The sequence below is a fragment of the Microcaecilia unicolor genome, chromosome 1, assembly GCF_901765095.1.
Source record: "Microcaecilia unicolor chromosome 1, aMicUni1.1, whole genome shotgun sequence".
In the NCBI taxonomy this organism is placed as follows: domain Eukaryota; kingdom Metazoa; phylum Chordata; class Amphibia; order Gymnophiona; family Siphonopidae; genus Microcaecilia; species Microcaecilia unicolor.
Genome location: NC_044031.1, coordinates 623,190,447 through 623,214,662, shown reverse-complemented (window position 1 = coordinate 623,214,662; position 24,216 = coordinate 623,190,447). Strand labels below are relative to the sequence as shown.

The 24,216-nt window shown below is 45.2% G+C and overlaps 1 protein-coding gene across 1 annotated transcript in view; it reads right to left on the bottom strand.

The window, feature by feature from the left end:
* SCRIB (scribble planar cell polarity protein) overlaps window positions 1-24,216 on the bottom strand; it is a 630,584-nt gene that overhangs the window by 29,429 nt on the left and 576,939 nt on the right. Inside the window, 1 exon segment of the mRNA XM_030220397.1 lies at window positions 11,451-11,590. Within this exon segment, the coding sequence (XP_030076257.1) occupies window positions 11,451-11,590 (140 nt within the window).

Sequence of the window (24,216 nt, the reverse complement as noted above, 5' to 3'; positions counted from 1 at the left end):
CTTGTGAATGGTGGTCTCACATAATGTCCTTGAAAAAAACATGACACATCCAGATGGAGGGCTAACGGCCAACCCTGAACTAGACCCTGAAAAGAAGCCATCACTGCCAATTGCACCCTAAGGAAGACATAGCCAAACCTGTATCCATACCATCTTGAAGAAAGTCTAAAATCTCCCTGACAGAAGTGCGGAGTGAGGTGACTTCCTTATCATCTCATCAATCTTCAAAGATCTACAAGCCAAGGAGATGCACCAATTGCCTTTTTAAAAAAATGTTTTATTCTATAAACTACAGAAAAATATAAGCCAACAATGCACCAAGTTACAAACCATAAGATATAAAAACAGCATTGAACGGAACAAATAACAAAACCCATCCCCCCTCCACCCACCTGAAAAACAAGTACCAACCTTTTCCCAAGGAAACCACTCAAGCCAAAAACTATATTCCATCCCCCCAATCATGGAGCTCTTGATTCAAAATAGCTGAAGATGGGTAAGTTGCTGCACCTTGCCATTTGTTTGCTGTCTCCAGTCTCAGTAAGTGTCCCATATCTTGTGGAAGGTGAGTATCTGTGGTAGACCGTTTCCTGAAACACAATACTGTCTTAATGACTCTGGCCAAATAACCTTTCTTTAGCAAACTTGCTGCTGAAGAGCCTTGTTGTAAGCAAGAACCAAGCCATGTCTGGCATCTGAATCAAACCCCAGGACAGCAGGCCATCTGATAAAGGCAACGGAAAAGGATCTTAGACCTTCAACCATAGCAGCCAATCCGGTGCTACCAGAATCACCAGACCCGAGTATACCTGATCCACTGAATTTCAAGGCCAATTAACAGACACAGAGGGAACACATCCAGCATCACTGGATGGGTCCAAGGTTGGATCAACACATCTATTCCTGTGGACAACAGTTCCTTCTTGCAATTGAAGAACTTTGGAATCCATGTGTTCATTGCTGTGGCCATTACATCCATCACTGGGCGTCTCTCAATGAAGGGCAATTCTCTGAAAGGCGATGTCTGACAAAGACCACTCCCCTGGATCCAGTAATTCCTGCTCGGTCTGCCTCCAAGTGGTTGGTCCTTGCCACGTGGGCTGCAGAGAGCAAAAGCAGATTCTGTTCTGCCTAGGCCATGATCTCAGTCATTTCCTATGCCAGTAGGCGACTCTTCATGCCCCCCAACAGTTGACACAGGCCACTGCTGTCACATTATTGGACAAGACTCAGACTGCCTTGTGGAGAATTAAGTGCTGGAACACCAGGAGAGCCAAGTGAAAGGGGCGTCTCCAAATGACTGATTGACCACTTGGCCTCCACTCTTGATCAGCACCCCACCCCCCCGTGCAACTTGACCTTGGCAATGATATCCCCAACCAGAGAGACTAGCCATCTATGGTCACTAGAATCCACTCTGAGGTCTCCAGATCCATGCCCCACTCCAAATGTAGACTGTCCAACCACCAATCTAGACTGCGATGCACGGGCTGCCTGAGAATCAGACAGCAGTGCAGATTGTCCTGCTCCACTCCAAATGTCGCATGTCCAACCATCAATCCAGTGTCACGTTCATGAGTCACTGTGCCCAGGCGGAGCCCAGGGACGAACACTCGAACCTGCGCTCTAAAGGGCAGCCGGGCAACCCCGAGGCTTCACCTGTGGTGGCTGCCGTTCTCCGAGGGTTGAGCCCCCAGGTGCTGGCAACCAACAGGACTTCTGGATACAGGCAGGGGTCAGATGGCCGTAGGCAGAGAGAACTCTGGGTTCAAGCGGTGAGCAGCGGCAGGCAGCAGGCAAAGAGTGGTTCGGGTACAGGCGGTGGTCAAAACAGACACCAAGCAGAGAGTAACCGAGTACAGGCAGTAGTCAGGTCAGGCAGCAGGCAGAGAGTAATCTGGGTTCAAGCGGGGTCAGGTCAGGCAGCAGGCAGAGAGTAATCCGGGTTCAAGTAGGGATCGGGTCAGGGAGCAGGCAGAGAGTAATCCGGGTTCAAGCAGAGGTCAGGTTAGGCAGCAGGCAGAGAGAGTAATCCGGTGTTCAGGCCGAGGTCAGGTAGCAGGCAACGAGAGTAATCGGGTGTTCAGGCCGAGGTCAGGTCAGGCAGCAGGCAACGAGAGTAATCGGGTGTTCAGGCCGAGGTCAGGTCAGGCAGCAGGCAGAGAGAATAATCGGGTGTTCAGGCCGAAGTCAGGTCAGGCAGCAGGTAACAGCTAGAGAAACGATACAGCGTAAACAATCACCGACCGAAGTAGAAGCCGAAGCAATGCAGTGGAGATTAGATGCTCCTGAAGTAGCCCCCACCATCAGGAGCAAAAGGAATCAGCTGGCAATGGAGATTTCTGATTGGTAGCCAGCTGGAGGAGGCATAGCCTGGTGGCAAGAGGCCAATCCAGGCATCAGGAGGCGCAGCGAGAGTTCCCGCATTCCTGGGCTTCGCGCCTGGAAGAGGAGACTCCACTTGGAGCGCTAGTGCTGCCAAAAATGGCCGGTGCTCCAGATTGTGGGAGGCAGCGGTGGGCAAGAGCGCCGGCACAGCCACGACGGCCGGCGCTCGCAAGCAGGAGCGAGAGAGCAGTAGTCGGAGCGTCGGCTCTGCCACTATGGCCGATGCTCCACTTACAGCGGCAGAGGCGAGGAGCGGGCGAGGTGCGCAGCAGGTGAGGGGCACGACATCCAGACTGTGATGCACAGGCTGCCTGAGAATCAGACAGCAGTGCAGATTGTGCAACTGAGCACGACAAAGTTGACAACAAGTACTCTGGAGAGGATGCGTATGTGCCGTTGCCCAAGGCGCCACCTCAATGGTGGCTACCATTGACTCCGGTACTTACAACACCTACCAGACAGGTGGCTTAAGAGATCTGAGGAGGAGTCTGACCTCAGATGGGAGCTTCTGAATTCTTCCCTTGTGGATAGTGAAATGAATACTCAGGTATTCCAAACTTTGGCTTAAGACAATAAACTATTAGCGAGATTCACTATCCATCCCAGATGTTGGAGGCACTAAACCACCAGGTCTGTGGCTTTCTTGATCTCCTCAAAGGACTCTATCTAAGTCATCTAACTGTCCAGATGAAGGTGAAACAAGACCCCCTTCCTTCCTGAGATGTGTCACCATGACTAACAGACTTGGAGAAGATACTCAGCGCTGTGGCCAAACCAAACTGGTAATGACTGCCCAGGATATAAAAACCTCTGATAACTGCAAGAACCTGCAATGATCCAAGTGGATAGGAATGTGCATATACACCTCCAACACATCCAGGATGTCAGGAACTTTCCACGTTGCATGGCAACTGTGACTGACCTCAGCATCTCCATATGGAAAGAGACTCTTAATGCCCAGAGGTCCAGAACTGGAAAAAAGGAACCTTCCTTTTTGGGCACTATAAAGTAGATGGAATATCTCCAGGTATCTCTTTCTTTCTGAGAAACAGTAACTACCACCTCCAATGCTCTGCTCAAGGTCTGATGAATGGCAAGGGTCTTCCCAGACTTGCAGAGAGACTCGAGCAAGGTGTCAGAAAGCAGCCAACAGAATTCTAAGGAAAAGCTGAATTGAATGACCTCTAGGACCCACTGGTCTGAGGTTTTCTAGGCCCATCTCCAATGAAACAGCTGTAACCACCCCCCCTTTCCAATGAGCACTATAGGAGTATTGGCCCCTAAAATCTTCACTGGGAAGCTCGGGCAGCACTAGATGCCCTCTGACCTCCCTTTCAACCTTCAACTGCCCTGAAAGGACTGACCTCTATTCCAGAACCTGCTCTGCTGAGAGCCATTCATCCTGCTTGGATGGTACCTTTTCATATCTCTAAAACACACCCTAGTTGTCAATCAAGAATTTGAGCACGACCTATCCTCTGAGAGTTTAGGAACTTTGGATTCCCCCAGATCCTTAATCAGCTTGTCTAAATCTTCACCAAACTGCAACTTACCCTTGAAAGGCAACTGACTCAGATGCACTTTAGAGGCCACATCCATGGATGAGTTCCTGAACCATGAAAGCCCTGCTCAGCAACAGCCAATGCCACAATCTTTGCTCAAACACAAACTAAATCATGCAAGGTGTCCGCCAGAAAGGCCGAGGTCAACTCTAGATTTATTACGTCTTCTGACATCTGTATTGACCCTCCCCTGGAGAGTCTGGCAACTATTCAGCTCAATGAAAACATGCCCTAGCCATGTAGTCACCACAAATAGCCACCTGCAAGGCTAGAGCTGAAACCTCAAAGGACCTCTTCAAAAGAGTTTCCATCCTATGATTCTGACAGTCCTTCAGCACTGCACCACTTTCTACCGAATAACAGTTTTCTTCGTATCAGCTGTGACCAGCACATCCACTTTAGGCAACTTAAACCTCTCCAGCTCCATCAAAGGAAGTTAGTAAAGCCTGGTCATAGCCCTTCCAACCGTAAGGACTGCATCATGGAACGCCCACTTGGCCTCAACCATTTCCTTTTCATTCAAAGGAAAGGCTCTAGCCAGCTTTCTAATGCCCTTTAGAAGAGATTCCTTCTCCTAACCACAGGGTGCTGTGTCATGGAATGCTTAGCCGCCCGCCTAGGGTTACTCTGTGGCCACTTAGAGGATCTATCTCCAGCACAGCTCAGGTCCACCTGCCGCTCGTGTTCTACACTAACACCCTCCTCCCACTGACTGGGTCACAACTGCCTCTGGGCGAGTCTCCCACTCTCAAATTATCCCCCGTGACTTCTAGGTTACTGAAGTCACACTCCCAGTGGTCCCACTGCTCCCAGAAAGCACTCACAGACCTAACACACAAATCACCAGAATTCTTTATCAATCCATACAGGCAGAATGAACAAACAAATGTGTTTATTCTCAGAACTTGGAAGAGCGGACAAAAAAATGTGCAAACAGCAAACAGTAACAAGTAACTGAAAAAAATGGATCAATTAGAAAACTAACTAAACATTTGCATACTTCCTAGAAAGTATCTGGGGAGATCAGGACATATATAGCTGTTCACCAGTTATCAAATATAACTGTTTTTTACAGGGCTTCAGCAAAGAGCTCTCTCTCTCTCTTTTCTCCCAGGCTGAAACTGCTGGGTAATTTCAAACTCCAGGCCAATCAGAGCCTAGAACAGTCATGTTTCAAATAAAAACTGGTTACATCACTATAGGCACTTCCTATTATTTGTGTGCAACTAAAGAAAGAGAAGTCAGTCATCTGTAACAGCTTTAGGCATAAACATGCACCATTTGCTAGCCAAACTAGAGAAATACTCTTCAGATTTAATTTAGGCAGGAAAATATCCAATATATTTTACAGGCATAAAACACAGTTTCTTCACAGGCTGTTAAGAACCTGTAAGACCTGTGAGATCAAACAAGGAAGCTCTGGCCTACAGAACATATGGTCCACAGCCGGGTCCTCCCCTGGAGGAATATAAGCTCTGATCCTAAAGGTATTTTTCCCCAAGAGTTCTCCTTTTCCAACACCTCATCTAAAGGTACCTGAGAGCCCATATAATCCAAGTCCTCCTACTCCTGCCTGAAAGCCAAATGCAGCCTCTTGGCCCCTTAGAACTCCTTCGAACCCTGCGCTCTCGAGTGGCATGGGAACTGGCAAACATTTCTTTAGGTAGAACGGCTAGTGCAGCAACAGCACAACCTCCAGAAATAAGGGAGTTCCACTTAGCCCTGAATCTTGCCCAGTAAGTACCGGGGGCTTATCTGCTTGATTCTGTGCTGATGAAAGTGCTTTAAAGATGACAGTTTCCCACCAAAACTAGCTCCTTGGGTCAGCCTCAGAACCAATAGCTCCTTGGGTCAGCTTCAGAAACATCTATCTGCATGTCTGGTAGCAGCCGGCCTGCTTTAGAGGTACTGTCAGTAGCCCCCCTGAATCACAGCATCCCCAAGAGCAGGACCTGCACAAAGAACAGTAACTGGGAAAATTATGCTGCACAACACAAGAGGTGCCATGGCGTGCCTTTTCTGAGGGGGTGTCCATCAAACAGGCAAGAGTCCTCACAATGCCCAGCCAAACAAGCTTCCCATCGCTTGCTCAAAAGCCCCCCACCAAGCCTCTGAAAACTCCGGAAATGACTGTCTTGACTTTAAAGGCTTTTTTATTTTTTGCAACGTTAGTCCTTTCCTCAGAGTAAGCACTCCTGGGGCATAGCTCCTATAATTTACTTAAGATCTTTCCTTCTCTCTATTTTTTTTATATTTCAACGTTTTTATTGAAAACAGTACACAAAAAAAAATAGAATACTTCAATATACTGTTTCTCAATTCAAAGAACGTCCATTAACATAACTTTGCTGTATTACAGAGCTTTTCCTAACTGTCTCCAAGTTTTCCCCTTCCCCCCCACCCTCCCCCCTTATTTATCTCACTCATGTTTATTACCATACAGTGTCATGATGAAACAATGTACCATTACAAATTAACAACAAGGCTTCGACCTTTCTGTGTCATTTTGTCTAAGTAGCATCCCCATACTTTAAGAAATCGCACTTTCCTTTTGCAATATCCTTTCACCTCTTTCGCCTCCCACACCAGCAGCTGATGTACCTGGTTACGCCAATGCCAGTAAGAAGGCGGAGTGGCTACCGTCCAACATTGCATTATGCATTTCTTCGCCACCAGACATAATTTACGATACAGTAATGTTTTGTCGGCATTTAGTCTTAATGGTGGTTCTTTCAAATCTAATACCAATTGCAATGCATTCATGTTTATTCTAGTACCCAGCACACATGTCAAGTAAGTAACTATTTGTCTCCAATACCTCTGTATTACTACGCAACCCCACATCGCGTGATATAAAGAATTATCATATAAATTGCATTTCAAGCAAAGAGCTGTCTCAATGCCCCCAGATTTATATAACTGGACTTGAGTAAAATAAGCTCTATGGAGAATCCTGTACGCGCATTCCCTGTAAGCTGCTCCCCCTATTATTCTTGGTATATCTTTTATCTGCGCAATAATGTCCCAAGATTCCAGATTATGACCCACATCCTTTTCCCATTTCTTTCTGATCTGGGTCAGCTCTTTCCCCGGAGCTAGCCCCCACAGTTTCTGATGTATATGAGATATGGATGGAGCATTTTCAGAAATCTCATCAAAACATTTTCTAATATTATTCCCCAATTTACGATGCAGTGCTTCTTTATCTAAAGTTTGTATATAATGTTTAAGTTGACAATGTGCGTACTTGTCACCCCATCCCTGCTCGCCCTGAGCCAACAGCTGCGGCAGCGGTATTATATCCCCATTCTCTCCCAATACATCTGCTAAGCGAGTCACTCCTAGCTGTGCCCATCTATCAAAAGTTTTGTTTTCCAGCACTGGCACAAACGCAGGATTTCCTCTTATATTTATGTGGTCAGTCACTCTTGGATCTCCACCCATTAATGTCCCTAAGAACCTCCACGCTGCTCTGATGGAGTTAAGCAGCACATTATGTCTGAGTCTATGTGGAATCTCTCTTTTCTGTAAGTAAGCTAGTGTTATACCATGATATGGATTATACAACGCTTCTTCTATCTCTAAAGGTATATGTTCCTGGGAGTGAAATAGCCAGTCTCGCACCTGCCGAGGCAGACATGCCATATTATAATATTTAATATTGGGTATTCCCAATCCCCCTTGTCTCCCATCCACCCAACATATATTTCAACTGCATCCTAGCTCGTTTTTTGGCCCAACAAAATCTGGACACCAAGCGATACAAACATTTTATATCCTTCTGTAGTAACACTATGAGCAGGATCTGTAATGTATAGAGCCATCTCGGCAATATCACCATTTTGATGAGGCCGATCCTCCCCGCTAAGGACAGCGTTAAAGTGCCCCATGAATATAACTGCTGAGCTGCAATAGTCTTGTAACATTTAAAGTATAAAACTCTCTCGGTCTGGTCGGCAGCAAAATCCCTAAATAAGTAAAATAGTTTGTCACTCGTTTCAATGGAAATCCATCCGGCCAGACAGTTTGGATATCTAGATTTATCGCAAGAGCTTCAGATTTGTCTATGTTTAGTTTAAAGCCCGAATAATCTCCGTATTCTCGAAATATCTCTAAAAGATTCTGTAAGGTCTCCTTCGGTTTTGTAATTATCACTAATAAGTCATCAGCGAATGCAGCAAGTTTAAATTCTTGATTTCTAAGCTGTATCCCTGGGATCGCTTTGCAATCACATATGTCTCTAATTAAAGGATCTAACTGAAGCGCAAATAAGAGGGGTGACAGTGGGCACCCTTGCCTAGTACCCCTGCCAATTTGAATTTCACCCGATACATTACCGTTTACCAGAACCTGTGCTCTAGGTAGGTAATACAAAGCTCTAATCGCTTGTACAAAGCTACCCTGAAATTCGTAATTCTCTAGCACCGAGTACAGAAAGGGCCACTCCACTCTATCAAATGCTTTTTCAGCGTCGAAGCTTATCATTAAAGCCTGGTCATGGGAGTGGCCCAATCCCTCCAACGACGCTATAATTCTCCTCAAATTTTTGGCGATTGATCTTCCTTGCACGAATCCTACCTGGGCCGTATGAATAAGATGGGGTAATACCCTGCTCAATCTATTTGCTAAAATTTTGGCAAATAATTTGGCTTCTTGGTTAATTAAGGAGATGGGTCTATAAGAAGTTACTAGCTTTTCATCTCTTTTGGGTTTAGGGAATACCACTATCCGGGCCAAGTTTAAATATTCAGGCATCTTGCCGCTTTCCATCCATTCATTAAACACTTTGACCAAAGTAGGGACTACCGAGTCTCCCATTAGCTTATAAAATTCTGCTTTGTATCCATCCAGGCCAGGGGCTCTGCCTGCTTTACTCTGAGCTATCACCCAAGCCACCTCGGCTGCACTAATTTTGGCATTCAATTGATTACAATCACTAAGTTGTAATTTCGGGGTCTGAACCCCATCCAAGTACATCTCTCCTGAAAGTCCCTCTTGTTCTGATGCTTTATAGAGACTTTGATAATATGTTTGGAACGCTAATCTAATCTCTTGGTTAGAGTGGAGACAATTCCCCTTCTTAGTTTTAATGGCTGTTACAGTCCTTGAAGCATATTTTGATGCAATAAGTCTAGCTAGGTATTTGCCTCCTATGTTCCCATGTCGATATAGTTGGAACCGATAATAGGCTTGAGATTTCAATTCTCTATCATGTAAAAGTGAGTTCAGGGTTGTTTGTAGTTCCATCACCTCTTGTCTGATCCTCGTACTTGGGGTTGAACCGTATTGTCTATTCAATTTAACCAGTTGCCTTTCAAGCCGCACAATTTCTTTATCTCTTGCATGTTTATATTGGGTTACATAACTTATTATTTCTCCTCTTAAAACTGCTTTCGCGGCTTCCCAGAAATTAGTGGTACTCCCAACCGACCCCTCATTGAAATGTTTATACTCAGTCCACTTATTTTGTAAGTATTCCCCGAACCGTGCGTCTCTTAACAAGTATGCTGGAAACGTCCAGCTTTTTAATTTCTCTTCCTCCTCTCCCCCACTCCAGCCCATTCGTGTCAACGAATGATCCGATATAACGCAGGGATCTATATGTGCCTCTGTAATGTCTGTTAGTAATGTGCGGGAAGCAAGCAAATAGTCAATTCTAGCCGAGGTGCCATGTGCTCTAGATTGATGTGTATATTCCTTATCTAGTGGATGCAATGTCCTCCAGATGTCGATTAGCTCAAGCGTGGTGCAAAAGTCAGGCAAACCCTAGTGCTTATCCTTCTTAGATCAGTTGGGGGATGTGATCTATCTGGTATAGGATCCCAGGTCATATTAAAATCGCCTCCTAATATCATGGGCAGTGTTTCTAGCTGCATGAGCTGCTTAAGCAGTTTCTTACAGAATTTTAAATCTATTATGTTAGGAGCATAAATGCTACCCAAAATTAATTTTTGTCGATTCAGAGTAACAATGCAGAAAACAAATCTACCTTCCGGGACTCGTATCGTTTTGTGCACCTGGATTGCTATCCCTTTTCTAAAAAGTATTGCCACCCCACCTTTGCGCCCCAAGGCCGCAGTTGCAACACAGTCTGCAACCCACCACCTAGCCAATTTAGTGTGTTCAACATCTGACAAGTGAGTTTCTTGTAGCATCACTATGTCTACTCCAATGCATTTAAGATGTCGCAAAATCTTGGAGCGCTTGATGGGGGAATGAATACCTCCTACATTCCAAGATGCTACCTTAATCTATTAACCTCCGGTATCCAGCCTATCTATCCCCAAAATATCTTTTACATTTGAGAGAAACCAGCCCAGCCTCCAGCCTCCCTCTTGTGAATACCAGGCTCTAACAGGCTTCAGCCTTCGATTGCATGACACTGAATGAATCAATCCCCATCCACCCAACCCCCGTTTTAGCCCAAACTCCCCCCTCCCTAACCCTCTTAGTTCCTCTATTTTTTTTTTTAAAGACTGTTGTCACTTAAATAAGGAATTAAGGTGGTCCTATTTTTATTTATTTATTGCAGGGTCAAAAATGATGCAACCAATGAAGGCCTAACTAGAACAGGGCTGCACAGGTACTCACCTTGCATCTGCTGTGGAGACTAAGAAATACTGGCTGACTTGGGGCCGCATAGGACCTTATAGTTCTTATGCACCCACTCTAGGGAAGGTGAGATAAGGAATGTTTGGATATTGCTGCATTGAAACCACCTCTCCCCTCCAGGTCAGAGAGACACACAGAGACAACACAAATACAAAAAGAAAGAGGAGCTGGCAAGAATTCTCTGACCCAAGTACTATATGCGTTCCCCACCTGTTACTATTTATGTAGGTTATGTTTTTATTATTTTACAAATGCTAGGTTTATGCTGGTCTTGTTTTATACTCAGCTGTTGTATGCGTGTTTTTATTTTAATACTTGAAAATATGCTAATTGCCATATTATGAGGAATAGAAGCATTGATAAATAAAAATACAAATAAAAGGCTCGAGGCAAAAGAAATAAGGGGGACAGAGGTGGGACTGCATAAAAATTTAAAATACACGAACCAAAATCAAGGAATACTGGAACCTATGTAATACCACAATTTATCAATCACCTTCTTACTGCACCTCTACCCCCACCTTCCCTCCACCAGAATTCAACAGGGCCTGGAATAAGCACAGAAAATCCTTAGCTCTGGTGGATGTGAGGGCCCTTCCTGGAATAAGCAGAGGATCCTAAGCTGTTGGGTGGGGAGTGAAGGTGTAAAGTCTCAGATAAGCACAGAGGATCCCTTGGTTTGCTAGGAAATGGAAGTAAAGCAAGATAATGTATAGTCTATGGCAGTCTGACAGAAATTAAACCAAGCAGACAAGATGCTCTTACAGTTCTTGGACATCACATCCTCTGTTTCTGCACCTCCAAGACATCTGCTCTCAGACAAACGTTCTAGTCCTCTTGTCAGAGATGATAGTTGCCTTCAGCACCCCTTCCCAGCTGTAAACCTACCTTCCAGAGGTGTTGGCGATGGAGTGGGGGCAGGGGAGGGGGACTCTGCCAGTCGATCCAGTGTACTGCGTTTCTTCCCCTCTTTAGATTTTGCAATCACCATCTGTGCCTTCAGAGCATCCTGCTCCAGAGACTTCATTCTGTCACAAGTATAAACAGAATAGAGGTTACAGTGAGCTCATAACCATTGTGTAAATTAGCTCTGCTAATAAGGTGAGGATGCAACATTCCAGAATATGTGCAGCTATTTGTGAGGCCACAGCCACACCCTGGTGACATTTAACTCTATTATAGAAATAGCAGCAAAAATACAGTGATCGCATGGGGATTTAGATGTTAATGAAGGCCCATCCCTCCCACCCTTTCCTGAGATCTGCAGGTGTTATCAAACCTATAATAAATTATGGTGCTAATTATCAGAATTTGTGTGTGATCAACCATCCTGGTTACATATCTTCCAATGAAACTACACCCATTCATCTCTTCAGCCTTTGGGAAACATGCTGGTTAGTGAGATCACCCTTATGTTCCAAGGTGATATATTATAGGCGTCTGGGAAGGCACATGCATGCCACAGTAAAATCTTATATATTTGTGAGATCACACCCATAGTAGCATTTGCTAGTTTTCTCATCTATCCTATGGTAATCTATTCATGTGTTTGAGAAGAACAGCCATTTTACAGTGCCTACAGATGTTAAAGAGTCATGCCCCTTCCACCTATTCTTTGGTGAAATATGTATGCATTAGTGGAACAATCTCAGGACTACACTAAACATTAATGAACAACTGCTGTATTCAGTGTCTTAATATATTATCCACAGGGGAGGAGTAGCAGCCTAATGGTTAATGCAGTGGGCAGAGAACCTGGAGAATTGAGTTCTATTCCCACTGCAGCTTCTTATGACCCTGGACAAGTCACTTAACCCTACGGTGTCCCAAAAACTTAGCTTGTGAGCTCACCAGAGACAAGAGAAAGTACCTGTATATAATAATGTAAACCACTTTAGTTGTACTACAGGAAGGCAGTATATCAACGTCCATGATCCAGTAATAAAGTATGCCTGAGTATTGCTGTCACATATTGAAATTATTGAAATTCATAACCTGAGTGTACATATCATCCAGAGATTTGAAAACTGCCCCTGAAGTAGCTTTACTCCGTTGAATGGATTTATCTGCACTGGTTTTTGTTTTACATTTACATGAGATTGAATTAAATTCTATAATATATTAGAATTTTTTTGTCTTCACAAAAAATCTTACACACTTTATGGGGAGGTTTTCAGACCTATGATTGGAATTGTTGAAAAGCAACTCAAATTTTTATTTTATTGCTTCTCAGTTTTTTTCCTCCATTATGGGTAATATAATCCTGCAAATACAAGAGTTCATTAATATTTGGTAGAGATCTAAGATTTTTTTTTTTAATTCTCCTATTACCCTGTTGGTGGTTGTATCATGTTAATGAAACCAGTAATATCTGTCAGTATCTGTCAGACTCCATCTATCCCATGGTAATGCTATGCTGATCATCCATTTCATGGTAACAACTGATGGTTATCAATGGACACCAACTATCCCACAGTAATGAATATGGAGGTGAGACACCACCTATCCGCTGATAATAACAGTAGGTGTCAATGAGACTGTAATCATCCTATGATGACATTCAAACGTGTTTTCGAGTCCATAGAAATCTCAGCCGATTGTAATGAGGCACGCTCTCCCAGCTCTTCTCGTACAACACCTATGAGAGGCAGAAACCCTCTCAAAGTCTCAAAGTTCTTTGCATGAGTGACTCTCAGAAGGGAGGATAATACACCCCCTTCAACATCTGTAGCAAAAAGGTAAACAACAGATGTAGCCTAATGGTTAGTGTATGGGCTGAGAACCATGGGAATTGGGTTCGATTCCCACTGCAGCAACTTGTGACTCTGGGTAAGTCTCCATTGCTTCAGGTACAAACCCCCTCCCCCCCCCCCAAAAAAAAAAAAAAAGAAAACAAAAAACACTTGGACTGTGAGCCCACTAGGGACAATGAAAGTACTTGCATATAATACATGTAAACCACTTTGGATGTGCCACAGAAAGGCAGTATATCAAATCATTGACCCTTTACTTCCCTCCCTCTGGTCAGCAGCAGGATGCAGAAGGGAAGGAAGGGATTCAAAATGGCCTTGCACATCCAAAATTCTCTTTCTCGTGCTCCAGTAAAGGGTACAACATTTATATAGCAAAAAATGGCAATGGGACAGAGTGCAGGTGGCGGTGGTCCTTGGGAATTAAAAATGCACCCTGTTTTCCTTCCATAACAGCACAGGATGAAGTCCCTATAGCGAGAGGTCATGGTTAAGATGAAGATGATGGAAGACTTAAAATACCTGGAATGCACCCATCTTGATTCCAAAATAGCAGATTGGAAAGTACCTCATGGATAGAAGGCTGTTTTAAGGGGATGAGGAAGAAAAGGTCCCAGAACACCTGAAATATACTCCCTCCTCCCCCCCCCCCCAAAAAAAAAACACCTTTTGGGAAAGATTCTGGAGAGGTTGGGGAAATCCTTGCACACCTGGAATGGCCTCCTGACCCAGGAGATCCTGAGATAGGATTCTGCACTTTGCTTGGCACCTGGTTTGGCCTGACGACCTGAACAGGCCCCCGCTGCCGGGACTGGTACAGCTTTCTAGCGAGATCCTGCTCGTATTGCTTAATACTGTCTTCCAGAGAGCTTGGCCGCAGAAGGAAGGAAGAAATAGGAGGAGGACAGCAGCAGGGTGAGACCAAGGCAGACATCACAGCAGGTGAAGAGAAAGGAGATTGAAAGAGAGAGAAAAAGACAGACAGACAGAATATCACTAAATGACTAATGCAACCTAGACTGGCACAGCACAGAAATGCAAGAAGTAAAGTAAGTCACACACACTACACAAGGTCAGCGACAGGTCCAGAAAGTGGCGAAGTTAGAAACACAGCCAGCAGGGAATAATGAATAATCTTACCTGTAACAGGTGTTCTCTGATAGTCCTTCACCACTCCCACACATGGGTCACACGATCATATTCAATGCTTAATGAAGTCTTCCAGAGCTTTTTGGAAAGGGTAAAGGCCTCACCTACAGCTCCCCTCAGGTTTAATTAACTGACTAGTAGAAGAGCAATTTTAAAAAGGAAAGGAGGCAGCTCTGTGTGACCAGTGACCGGCTGTATTCAGAGACCTTCTGTATCAGGCAAACAACTTTATTTCTTCTGAAGACAAACAAGTTCACTGGTCACACGAGACTCCACAGCTGGGCAATGATGGCAAAACCCCCCAAAGGGCAGGAAATATTTTTTTCTTTCACAAAAGGCTAACAGTGGTTGGTCCAGCTCTGTGGTCCTCATGTCAGAAAGCATGAAGCCAGTCCTTCCAGACCCAAACCACTTTTGGATGACCTCTGTAGAGCCCCTAAGATTCTGCGCTACTCAGAAGTGGAGAGACCACTAGTGGCTCTCCTAGAGTACTGGTCTTTGACTTGCAAATACTCCCACAGCGTCTGAAAGAGGCTGGCTCTCTTGACAAGTGAGTTCCTGCAAGAGGTGTTTCTTTCTAGAATTGTCAAACTGTGTTGGAATAAAACCCCAACCCAGTTTCAATTCCTTTGTCTTTGGCTCTTGTTTCAATGGCCACTGCACCATTACACCTGGAGAGAGAAGGAATGGGGAGGAGTAACAGAACTATGAAGCTGCTGCACTTACACTAGGTGGAAAACAGAACAGGGAACCAACTCACCACCACTTCCTTCCAAGAATAAAGAGGAAGCAGTGCTGAAAGATCAAGAAGAACAGAAGGGGAGTAGAAGATAATCCTTGAAGATCTACAAGAATAAAAAAATGCAGCACCAGAAATCTCATCTGGGGAAGTACACATCAGATAAGGCAGCACGGAGTGTTGCCACGATTTGGGTTTCTGCCAAGTATTTGTGACCTGGCTTGGCCACTGTTGGAAACAGGATAATGGGCTAGATGGACCATTGGTCTGACCCAATATGGCTACTAAAAAAAAAAAAAAAAAAGAGAACCTTGAAGAAACTTTTAACTGTTATTGTTGAGACATTGTCCCTTTTTGCCTGAAGAATCCATGTTTTGAGTAAACCCTTTTTTGTTAGGAACTAAAAAGAAAGATCATAGTGTTCTGCTCCCATAAGGATCTGTACAGACCTCTATTGGCTCTACCTGAGTAATGGAGTTTGCCTTTTTTTGTTGTTTCAATTAAGCATTAATAACTCATTGAATAATCCAAAAGCCTTAGATCAGAACATACTGTTTACAACAACAAAACAAACCCCTTGCCCATTTTAACCAAACTGTTAGTCTGTTAGCCAACAACTACCTCCAGTATCTAAAATACCTCCCTTTCCAAGCCCTGTAAAACTCGCTTAAGTACCTGAGCCCTAGATGCACTAAAAACTTGGCAGAAAGCTCTTACCTTAGCGATCCTAGTTGCTGCAAACCGATTCTGAGAAAGCCAGGCATGCACGAAGGAAATTGCATGCAAATAAGTTGCTTGCTGTTAGCTCATTTGAATGCGATTTCCTTCGTTGGGGGGAAGTCAATCGTTCAGCTGAGTATGCGCAGATCAGCCAATCACTAAGCGCAGCTAATCTGCGCATGCTCAGAGCGGCTTTCATACACACACAGAAGCTGCGTGTATGAAAGCCATGCAAAACTTTTTTTTTTCTTGAAAACTGCCGAGCAGCATACAGCATTGGGGAACTGTTGTGCTGCAAACAGACGAGGCAGGAAATCACTCCTACAGTTGCTATGAGAAATGCCTGCTGCCTGCCAATCACAGCGAGTTTAGCTGACACCAGAAAAGCGAAACGCGCTGACGTTGGCTGCTGGAACACAAGGAGGAGGAACAAGCAGGAGAGCTCCCGGGATGGAGTGGGGGGATTTGTAGCTGAGCCATGCAAAACTTTTTTTTTTTTAACTGCTGTGTTTCCAGCAGGGCAGCAAACTGTTCCATTGAGGAGACAGAGCAGTGGTGATTAAACAGAAATGCTTGAAATACAGACAGCTGGAAGGCACAAAATCACTCTTTACCAGGTGCTAATCCCAATGGAAATTACCCTTCCCTAGACACAGTCAAGGAGTTTGTTCAATATTGGGGGTGCTCAAGCACCCAAAGCACCCATAGAACCAGCTCCTATGGGTACATGAAAGAGGGAGAGAAACTGGGTGAAGGCTGGGGGGTACATGAGAGACTGGGTGAAGGCTGGGGGGGTACATGAGAGAGAGACTGGGTGAAGGCTGGAGAGTACATGAAAGAGAGAGAGACTGGGTGAAGGCTGGAGAGTACATGAAAGAGAGAGAGACTGGGTGAAGGCTGGAGAGTACATGAAAGAGAGAGAGAGAGACTGGGTGAAGGCTTGGGGTACATGAAAGAGAGGCTGGGGTGGTACATGAAAGAGACTGGGTGAAGGCTGGGGGGGTACATAAAAAAAAGAGAGAGACTGGGTGAAGGATGGGGAGAACATAAAAGAGAAAACGAGAGAGAAAGAAAGATTGGCTGAAGGATGGGGGTACGTGACGGAGAAAAACTGGGTGAAGGCTGGAGAGTACATGAAAGAGGGAGAGACTGGGTGAAGGCTGGGGGCAGGGCCGCCGAGAGGGGGGGACAGGGGGGACAAAATTCCCCGGGCCCGGTCCTCCAGGGGGGCCCGGCGCCGGAGTCCCACCCCGCCCTCCGTCATCAGGACCTCGCACCTCCTGGGGCCCTGCGGCGCTTCCTGGCGCTCCCTTCCGACGCTTCCTTGCAACGCTCTCAGCTTCATTTTTTCCAGCCGCCCTGCATTTAAAAAGTTGCAGCGGCGGTGGCGAAAACGCAGGCTCGCCTCTTCTTTAAGCCCTTCCCCTTCTCTTTCAGGGTGCACTGTGCCGCCTTCGCGGAAACCGAAAATTGCATCACTGCACGCTGAAAGAGAAGGGGAAGGGCTTAAAGAAGAGGCGAGCCTGCGTTTTCGCCGCCGCCGCTGCAACTTTTTAAATGCAGGGCGGCTGGCCTGGAAGGAAGGAAGGGCTGCCCTCGGTTTCTTCATTTGTAGGTAGCATTTTTATTTATTCTCACTTATATTTTCAAATGTGCCGGCTTGTGCAGCAAAGGAATGTACACAGGGGAAGTATAATAACGGAATAACTTTTGGTAGTAATTTGTCATTTGGAGGGGCTGTTTATAGGGACTCCCTAGCACGTGTTCTATTCAGACATTTTTTTTTCTCCTGGTAAAGACATCATTTATGAGAATCAGGTGCTCAACACTTAAGAGTTTTTATCTGTATGGTTATTTACTTATTTATGACACTTATGTACTGGAAACCTGAGGGCATAGCTGAGGCTGGGAACTGAAACTCGGGGGAGGGGGGTGAAAAGGGGGGTAAGTTGGGGCAAGTCACTGGACATGTAGGGGAAGGGAGGGAGGACAGGGAGCAAAGGAGAATCACTGGGGATGAGTAGGGAGGGCAGGGGAGCGAGGAGAGTTGCGATGGATGGAGAGGAGGGTAGGAGAAATGCTGGACATGGAAGTGAGGGATGACAGGAAGGAGATGCACATGGATGGAGGGGAGAGGAGAAATTCTGGATATGGATGGAGGAGAGGGGAGAGTTGAAATACTGGATATGGATGCAGGGGAGGGAAGAGAGGACATGAGATGAACATGGATGGAGGGGAGGAGAGAGAGGATAAATGCTGGACATGGATGGAGGAGAGGGAAGAGAGAAGAAGGAGATGCATCCTGATGGAGATGAGGGAAAGGGAAAAGAGGAGAAAAACTGCACATGGCTGGAGAACATAGGCAACAGCTGGATCCACTCTATACCTACCTCTTCCAGTCAAGTCCGCGGAGGACCCAGCTTTTACCTATGGATGTAGGGTAAGAAATGAAGAAGAAAGTAAAGAAATAAATGGAAAGGAAACCCTGGAAGTGGAGTTAAGGGAGCAGATAGAGAGCAACAGAATCAGAGACTGGGACCAACATGATCTGAAATACAGTCACAAGACAACAAAGGTAGAAAAAAATCATTTTATTTTCATTATAGTGTTTGGAATATGTCCAATTTGAGAATCTACATCTGCTGTCTTATTTTGCAATGTATAGCAATGTTCTGTTTTTCTGGTATTGTGCTGCATGCAGAATCTGTATGCTAATTTGGTTTCTGTCATTTTGGGTATACTGGGGAGGGGTGGGTGGGCTCTGAGAACTGGTCTGCACAGCTCCCTGCAGTTGCTAAGACTGGCCCTGTCCGTCGTCAACCGCCTGCCACCAGGCCGGGCCCCCTGCATTGAAATCACAGCGCCTCACACCTCCGTGTGAAAGCGCTGCAGGCAGCAGCAGATCGCCTCCCTTCGGGCTTCCTTCCCTCTCTGTGTCCCGCCCTCACGGAAGTTACATCAGATGAGGGCAGGACACAGAGAGGGAAGGAGGCCCGAAGGAGGGAGGCAATCTGCTGCTGCCTGCAGTGCCTTCACATGGAGGTGAGAGGCACTGTGATTTCAATGCAGGGGCCCACTGGTGCGCGGAGGGGGGACGGGTGGTGGGGGAACGGTGGCGACCTGGGGGGGGGCTGGGGGTGGCCTTGTCCCGGGCCTGGCCCAGTCTCTCGGCGGCCCTGGCTGGGGGGTACATGTAAGAGAGAGGCTGGGTGAAAGCTGGCGGGTACATAAAAGAGAGACTGGGTGAAAGTTGGGGGGTACATAAAAGAGAGAGACTGGATGAAGGCTGGAGGGGTACATGAAAGAGAGACTGGATGAAGGCTGGAGGGGTACATGAAAGAGAGACTGGGTGAAGGCTGGAGGGGTACATGAAAGAGAGACTGGGTGAAGGCTGGAGGGGTACATGAAAGAGAGACTGGGTGAAGGCTGGAGGGGTACATGAAAGAGACTGGGTGAAGGCTGGAGGGGTACATGAAAGAGACTGGGTGAAGGCTGGAGGGGTACATGAAAGAGAGACTGGGTGAAGGCTGGAGGGGTACATGAAAGAGACTGGATGAAGGCTGGAGGAGTACATGAAAGAGAGACTGGGTGAAGGCTGGAGGGGTACATGAAAGAGAGACTGGGTGAAGGCTGGAGGGGTACATGAAAGAGAGACTGGGTGAAGGCTGGAGGGGTACATGAAAGAGACTGGATGAAGGCTGGAGGAGTACATGAAAGACAGAGACTGGGAGAAGGCTGGGAGGGGGGTTACATGACTGACAGAGAGAGAGAGAGAGAGAGAGAGAGAGAGAGAGAGAGAGAGAGAGAGAGAGAGAGAGAGAGAGACTGGGTGATACATGAAAAAGAGAGAGAGGGTGAAGGCTGGGAGGTACATGAAAGAGAGAGACTGGGTGAAGACTTGGGGGTATATGAAAAAGAGAGGGAGACTGGCTGAAGGCTGGGGGGGTACATAAAAGAGAGAGACAGAAATATGAGGTGAAGGTTGGGGGGAGGGGGGAGAGTACATGAGAGAGATACTGGGTGTTCTCAGAGAGTGTGTGATTCTCAAAAAGAGTGCGAGTTTGTGAGATTCTCAAAAAGAGTGCTAGTGTGTGCACGTGTCTTTTGGCACTCTGAATGTTACAAAATACAAAATATGGCCCCTAACAGAAAAGGATGGACAAGCTTGCATTAAGATATCATCTGCAAACAATGTGATTTTGATAGAGACATTCCCTATGTCCACACCCTAATGTCCCCATTACCCTGTAGAGTCACTGCCAATGGTTCAACCGATAGAGCAAATAATACTGGGAATAGTGGACACCCCTGCCTAGTTCCTTGGGTAATGGAAATTTCTGATGAGTAACCCCCATTTACCTCGACCCTACGACGCTGTACAAAGAGATTGGACCCTCTTTAAAAAAATTACCCCCAACCCCATCTCCCTAAGCACACCCCCCAGAGAAAATCCCAATTAACCCTTTTGAAAGCCTTCTCTGCATCTACCCCCAGTAACATTCTCTTTCCCCTGGTAGGCATGTCACACCAGTTGAAGAGTCTGTTTTATAATGCCTGTTGCCTGCCACCCTAGTGTAAACCCCACCTGGTCTAAACCTGGCCAACCTGTTAGCCAGTACCTTTGTCAATAACTTGACATCAACAGTTAAGAGAGCTACCGGATGGTAAGAGCCAAACAGAGCTGGTCTGAAGCAAGGAGTGCCCCATCCTGCAATAACCCATTTGCCACTCATAACAGCAATTTCTTCACGTCCCTATTATGCTTTTTAGAACACACGGTATAACTATCCGATTTCAACTCTTTAAGTGCCTCATAAATTTCTAATAAGTGCAATGGTGACTTTCGTTACAGTGCTTTCCTCTAAATGTCTGCTACACTCTAGTGATAATTGAGCTTGCCAATATCCAATGCTTAAACAGGTATTTAAATCAATTCATAGTGTCCGTTTGTGTATTTTCTTTTATTTGTGTATCTCTAGATATGGCTAGATATCTTATGTTGTAATCTGCACAAGCCAAATTTTGGTCTGCAGCAGAATAGTAATTTTGAACTTTTTTAAAGAGTAAATAACCAATGTGTGTTTACCCATTCCTCTCGATAACTTCTACAATTATCTCCCCTCAGCTACCTTTTCTCCAAGCTATCAATAGAAATCAAACAAAATAAAACATGGAAAAGAAAATAAGATGATACCTTTTTTATTGGACATAACTTAATACATTTCTTGATTAGCTTTCGAAGGTTGCCCTTCTTCGTCAGCTGGAAGAGACATTTCTGAATACACACCAGACCAAACCTCTAAAATACTACCGGTACATCGATGACATTTTTATGATTTGGACGGAGGGTGAAGAAACTCTGAAACAATTTTATTCTGCCTTCAATACATACCATCCTACAATCAGATTCAAAATTGACTACTCCCCAGAAAAAGTCAATTTTTTGGACACCATGGTCTCAATCAGTGATGGCTGTATACAAACATCTATATACAAGAAACCCACAGACAGATGCAGCTACCTCCACAACTCCAGCTTCCATCCTTCACATACAAAAAGATCCATCACTTACAGCCAAGCCACAAGATACCACCGTATCTGCTCTGACCCAGGGGACAGAGACAGACACCTTAAAAGCCTGACTGCATCCTTCAAACAGAAAGGCTACAACCCCAAAATAATCTCCAAGAATATTGCCTCCTCCCTCAAAACACCCAGGGAGAATCTGCTACAGTACAAGGAGAAAAACATCCACAGACAGAATCCCCCTTGTAGTGACATACAATCCAGAGCTGGAAAAACTGAGGAAAATCATAGAGATCTACAACCTATACTCCAGGAGGATGAATTACTGAAAGAGATATTCCCATCCCCACCAGTACTGGCCTTCCGACAGCCACCCAACTTAAAACACAAGCTAATCAGAAATAAACTTCCATCACAGACTGAAAAGGAACAGAAGGGCACACTTCCCTGTAATTTATCCAGTTGCAAACTATGCCAAAATATTTCACAGGACCCCACAGTCATCCACAAAGGAAAGATATTCAACATAAAGGGATCTTTCACTTGCTCATCTTCCAATGTGGTATATATCATTCAGTGTAAAAAATGTAACGAAGGATGCTATATTGGAGAAGCAGGCCAGATGCTTAAGACAAGATTCTATTTACATAGACATCACATGAACAATACTGGTGCCAGTAGGGCTCCCACGCCTGTTGGTCAGCATTTTACAGGACCAGGACACTGTACCAGTGACTTCACAGTGAGAATCCTGAAAGGTAACTTTAAAACCATACAAGAACGTAAGACCTTTGAAGTCAGAATGATTGAATATTTTAACACCCAACAGAAAGGACTTAACAAGGATCTGGGGTTCCTAGCCCATTATAAACCATAAAGCTGTATGTCTCTGTTGATCACCCCACCCCTCACCTATCCACACCCATCCTGTTAGAATATCAATGATATGCTTTGATGTTCCCATGCATACCTCCTACCCACCCCCACCCTCCCACCCTGTCAGACCGTCATAGTAATGCTTGAATGTTTTCACTTATATACACTGTTAGCTAGCACATTTGCCTATTTCCGATCTGAAGAAGAAGGGCAACCTTCGAAAGCTAATCAAGAAATGTATTAAGTTATGTCCAATAAAAAAGGTATCTTATTTTCTTTTCCATGTTTTATTTTGTTTGATTTCTATTGATAACCTTAAGAGTGGACTAACACGGCTACCACACTCCTCTTCTCCAAGCTAAAGAGCCCTAACCTCTTTAGCCTTTCCTCATAGGGGTTTTATTCCACCCCCTTTATTATTTTGGTCACCTTTCTCGGAACCTTTTCTAATTCTGCTATAACTTCTTTGAAATGTGCTCATCAGAACTACATATAATACTCAAGGTGTAGTTACTACTTACTACTATTTATAATCTCTATAGCACTACTAGAAGTATGCAGCGCTATACACTTGAACATGAAGAGACAGTTCCTGCTCGTCACAGCTTACAATCTAATCAGGACAAACAAGGGATAAGGGAATTACTAAGGTGGGGATGATAAAACAGACATGGGTACTGAACAAGTGAATAAGGTTAAGAGTTAAAAGCAGCATCAAAAAGGTGGGCTTTTAGCCTAGATTTGAAGACGGCCAGAGATGGAGTTTGACTTAGGCTCAGGAAGTCTATTCCAGGTATATGGTGCAGCACGATAAAAGGAACCTAGTACCCATGTAGTTATAATTAGGTTATTCTTCCCTATGTGTATCACTTTGTACTCATCCACATCAAAAAGTACCGGGTCCCAGTACAGATCCCTGTGGCACTTCACTATTCAGCATCCTCTACTGAGAAAAGTGTCCATTCAGTCTCAGCTTTCTATCTTTTAACCAGTTCTCAATTTACAACATTGCCTCCTTTCCCATGGCTTTTTAACTTTCTCAGAAATCTCTTATGAGAGACTTTGTCTAAAGCTTCCTGAAAATCCAGACACACTGTATCATTTGGTTCACCTTTCTCCATGTTTCTTCACTCCTTTAAAAAGCTGTAGCAGACTGGCGAGGCAGGACTTGCCGTAGTTAAACCCATATTGATTAGATCCCATTAAACCATGTCTATCTATGCAGACACTAAATAGTTTAGTATTCTGTGACTTTAAGGGTAGAACTGACCTTCGAGTGATGCAGGGTCTGGGTGCAAATCAGCTTGTACAGCACAACCACTCCTACATATAATCCTTTTCTCCACTTATTAGTTGAATTTGCCTCTTCTCCCATAGGGCCAGTTTGAACACACAGGGTTTTACAAGACTGAGGCTCAGACTGTAGCTGACAAACACATGGGGAAATGGGCGAATGCACCATGCCCGGAAGAGAACTGAAACATGCACCCTCTCCAGAGGTCAGTCACCCCAATTTGTTCTCCCCTAGGAACAACACTAACTACTGGGAGGCATCAGAAGTACAAAACTTTATTAAAGACTGATGGGCCTATGCACAAAGGTAGCTGTTAAATACAGCTGCCTCTAGAAACTTACCAAGTCACAAAGAGCAACCAATGCACAAAGGGGCTTGCTTGCGAATGAGATGCATGGATCCCCCTTTGTGCATTGGTTGCTGTCTGCGACTCGGAGCTGTCAAATGCATTTGACAGTAGATCACCATAGACCTGACCCTTACCCAATTCCCTGGAGGTCCCCCTGCACCCACTCCTGCCCTCCCTCCAAAAAAACCACTAGTGGTCCAGTGGACCCCAACCCCCTTCCAAGCTGGGTTGGATAATGTGAAGATTGAGCA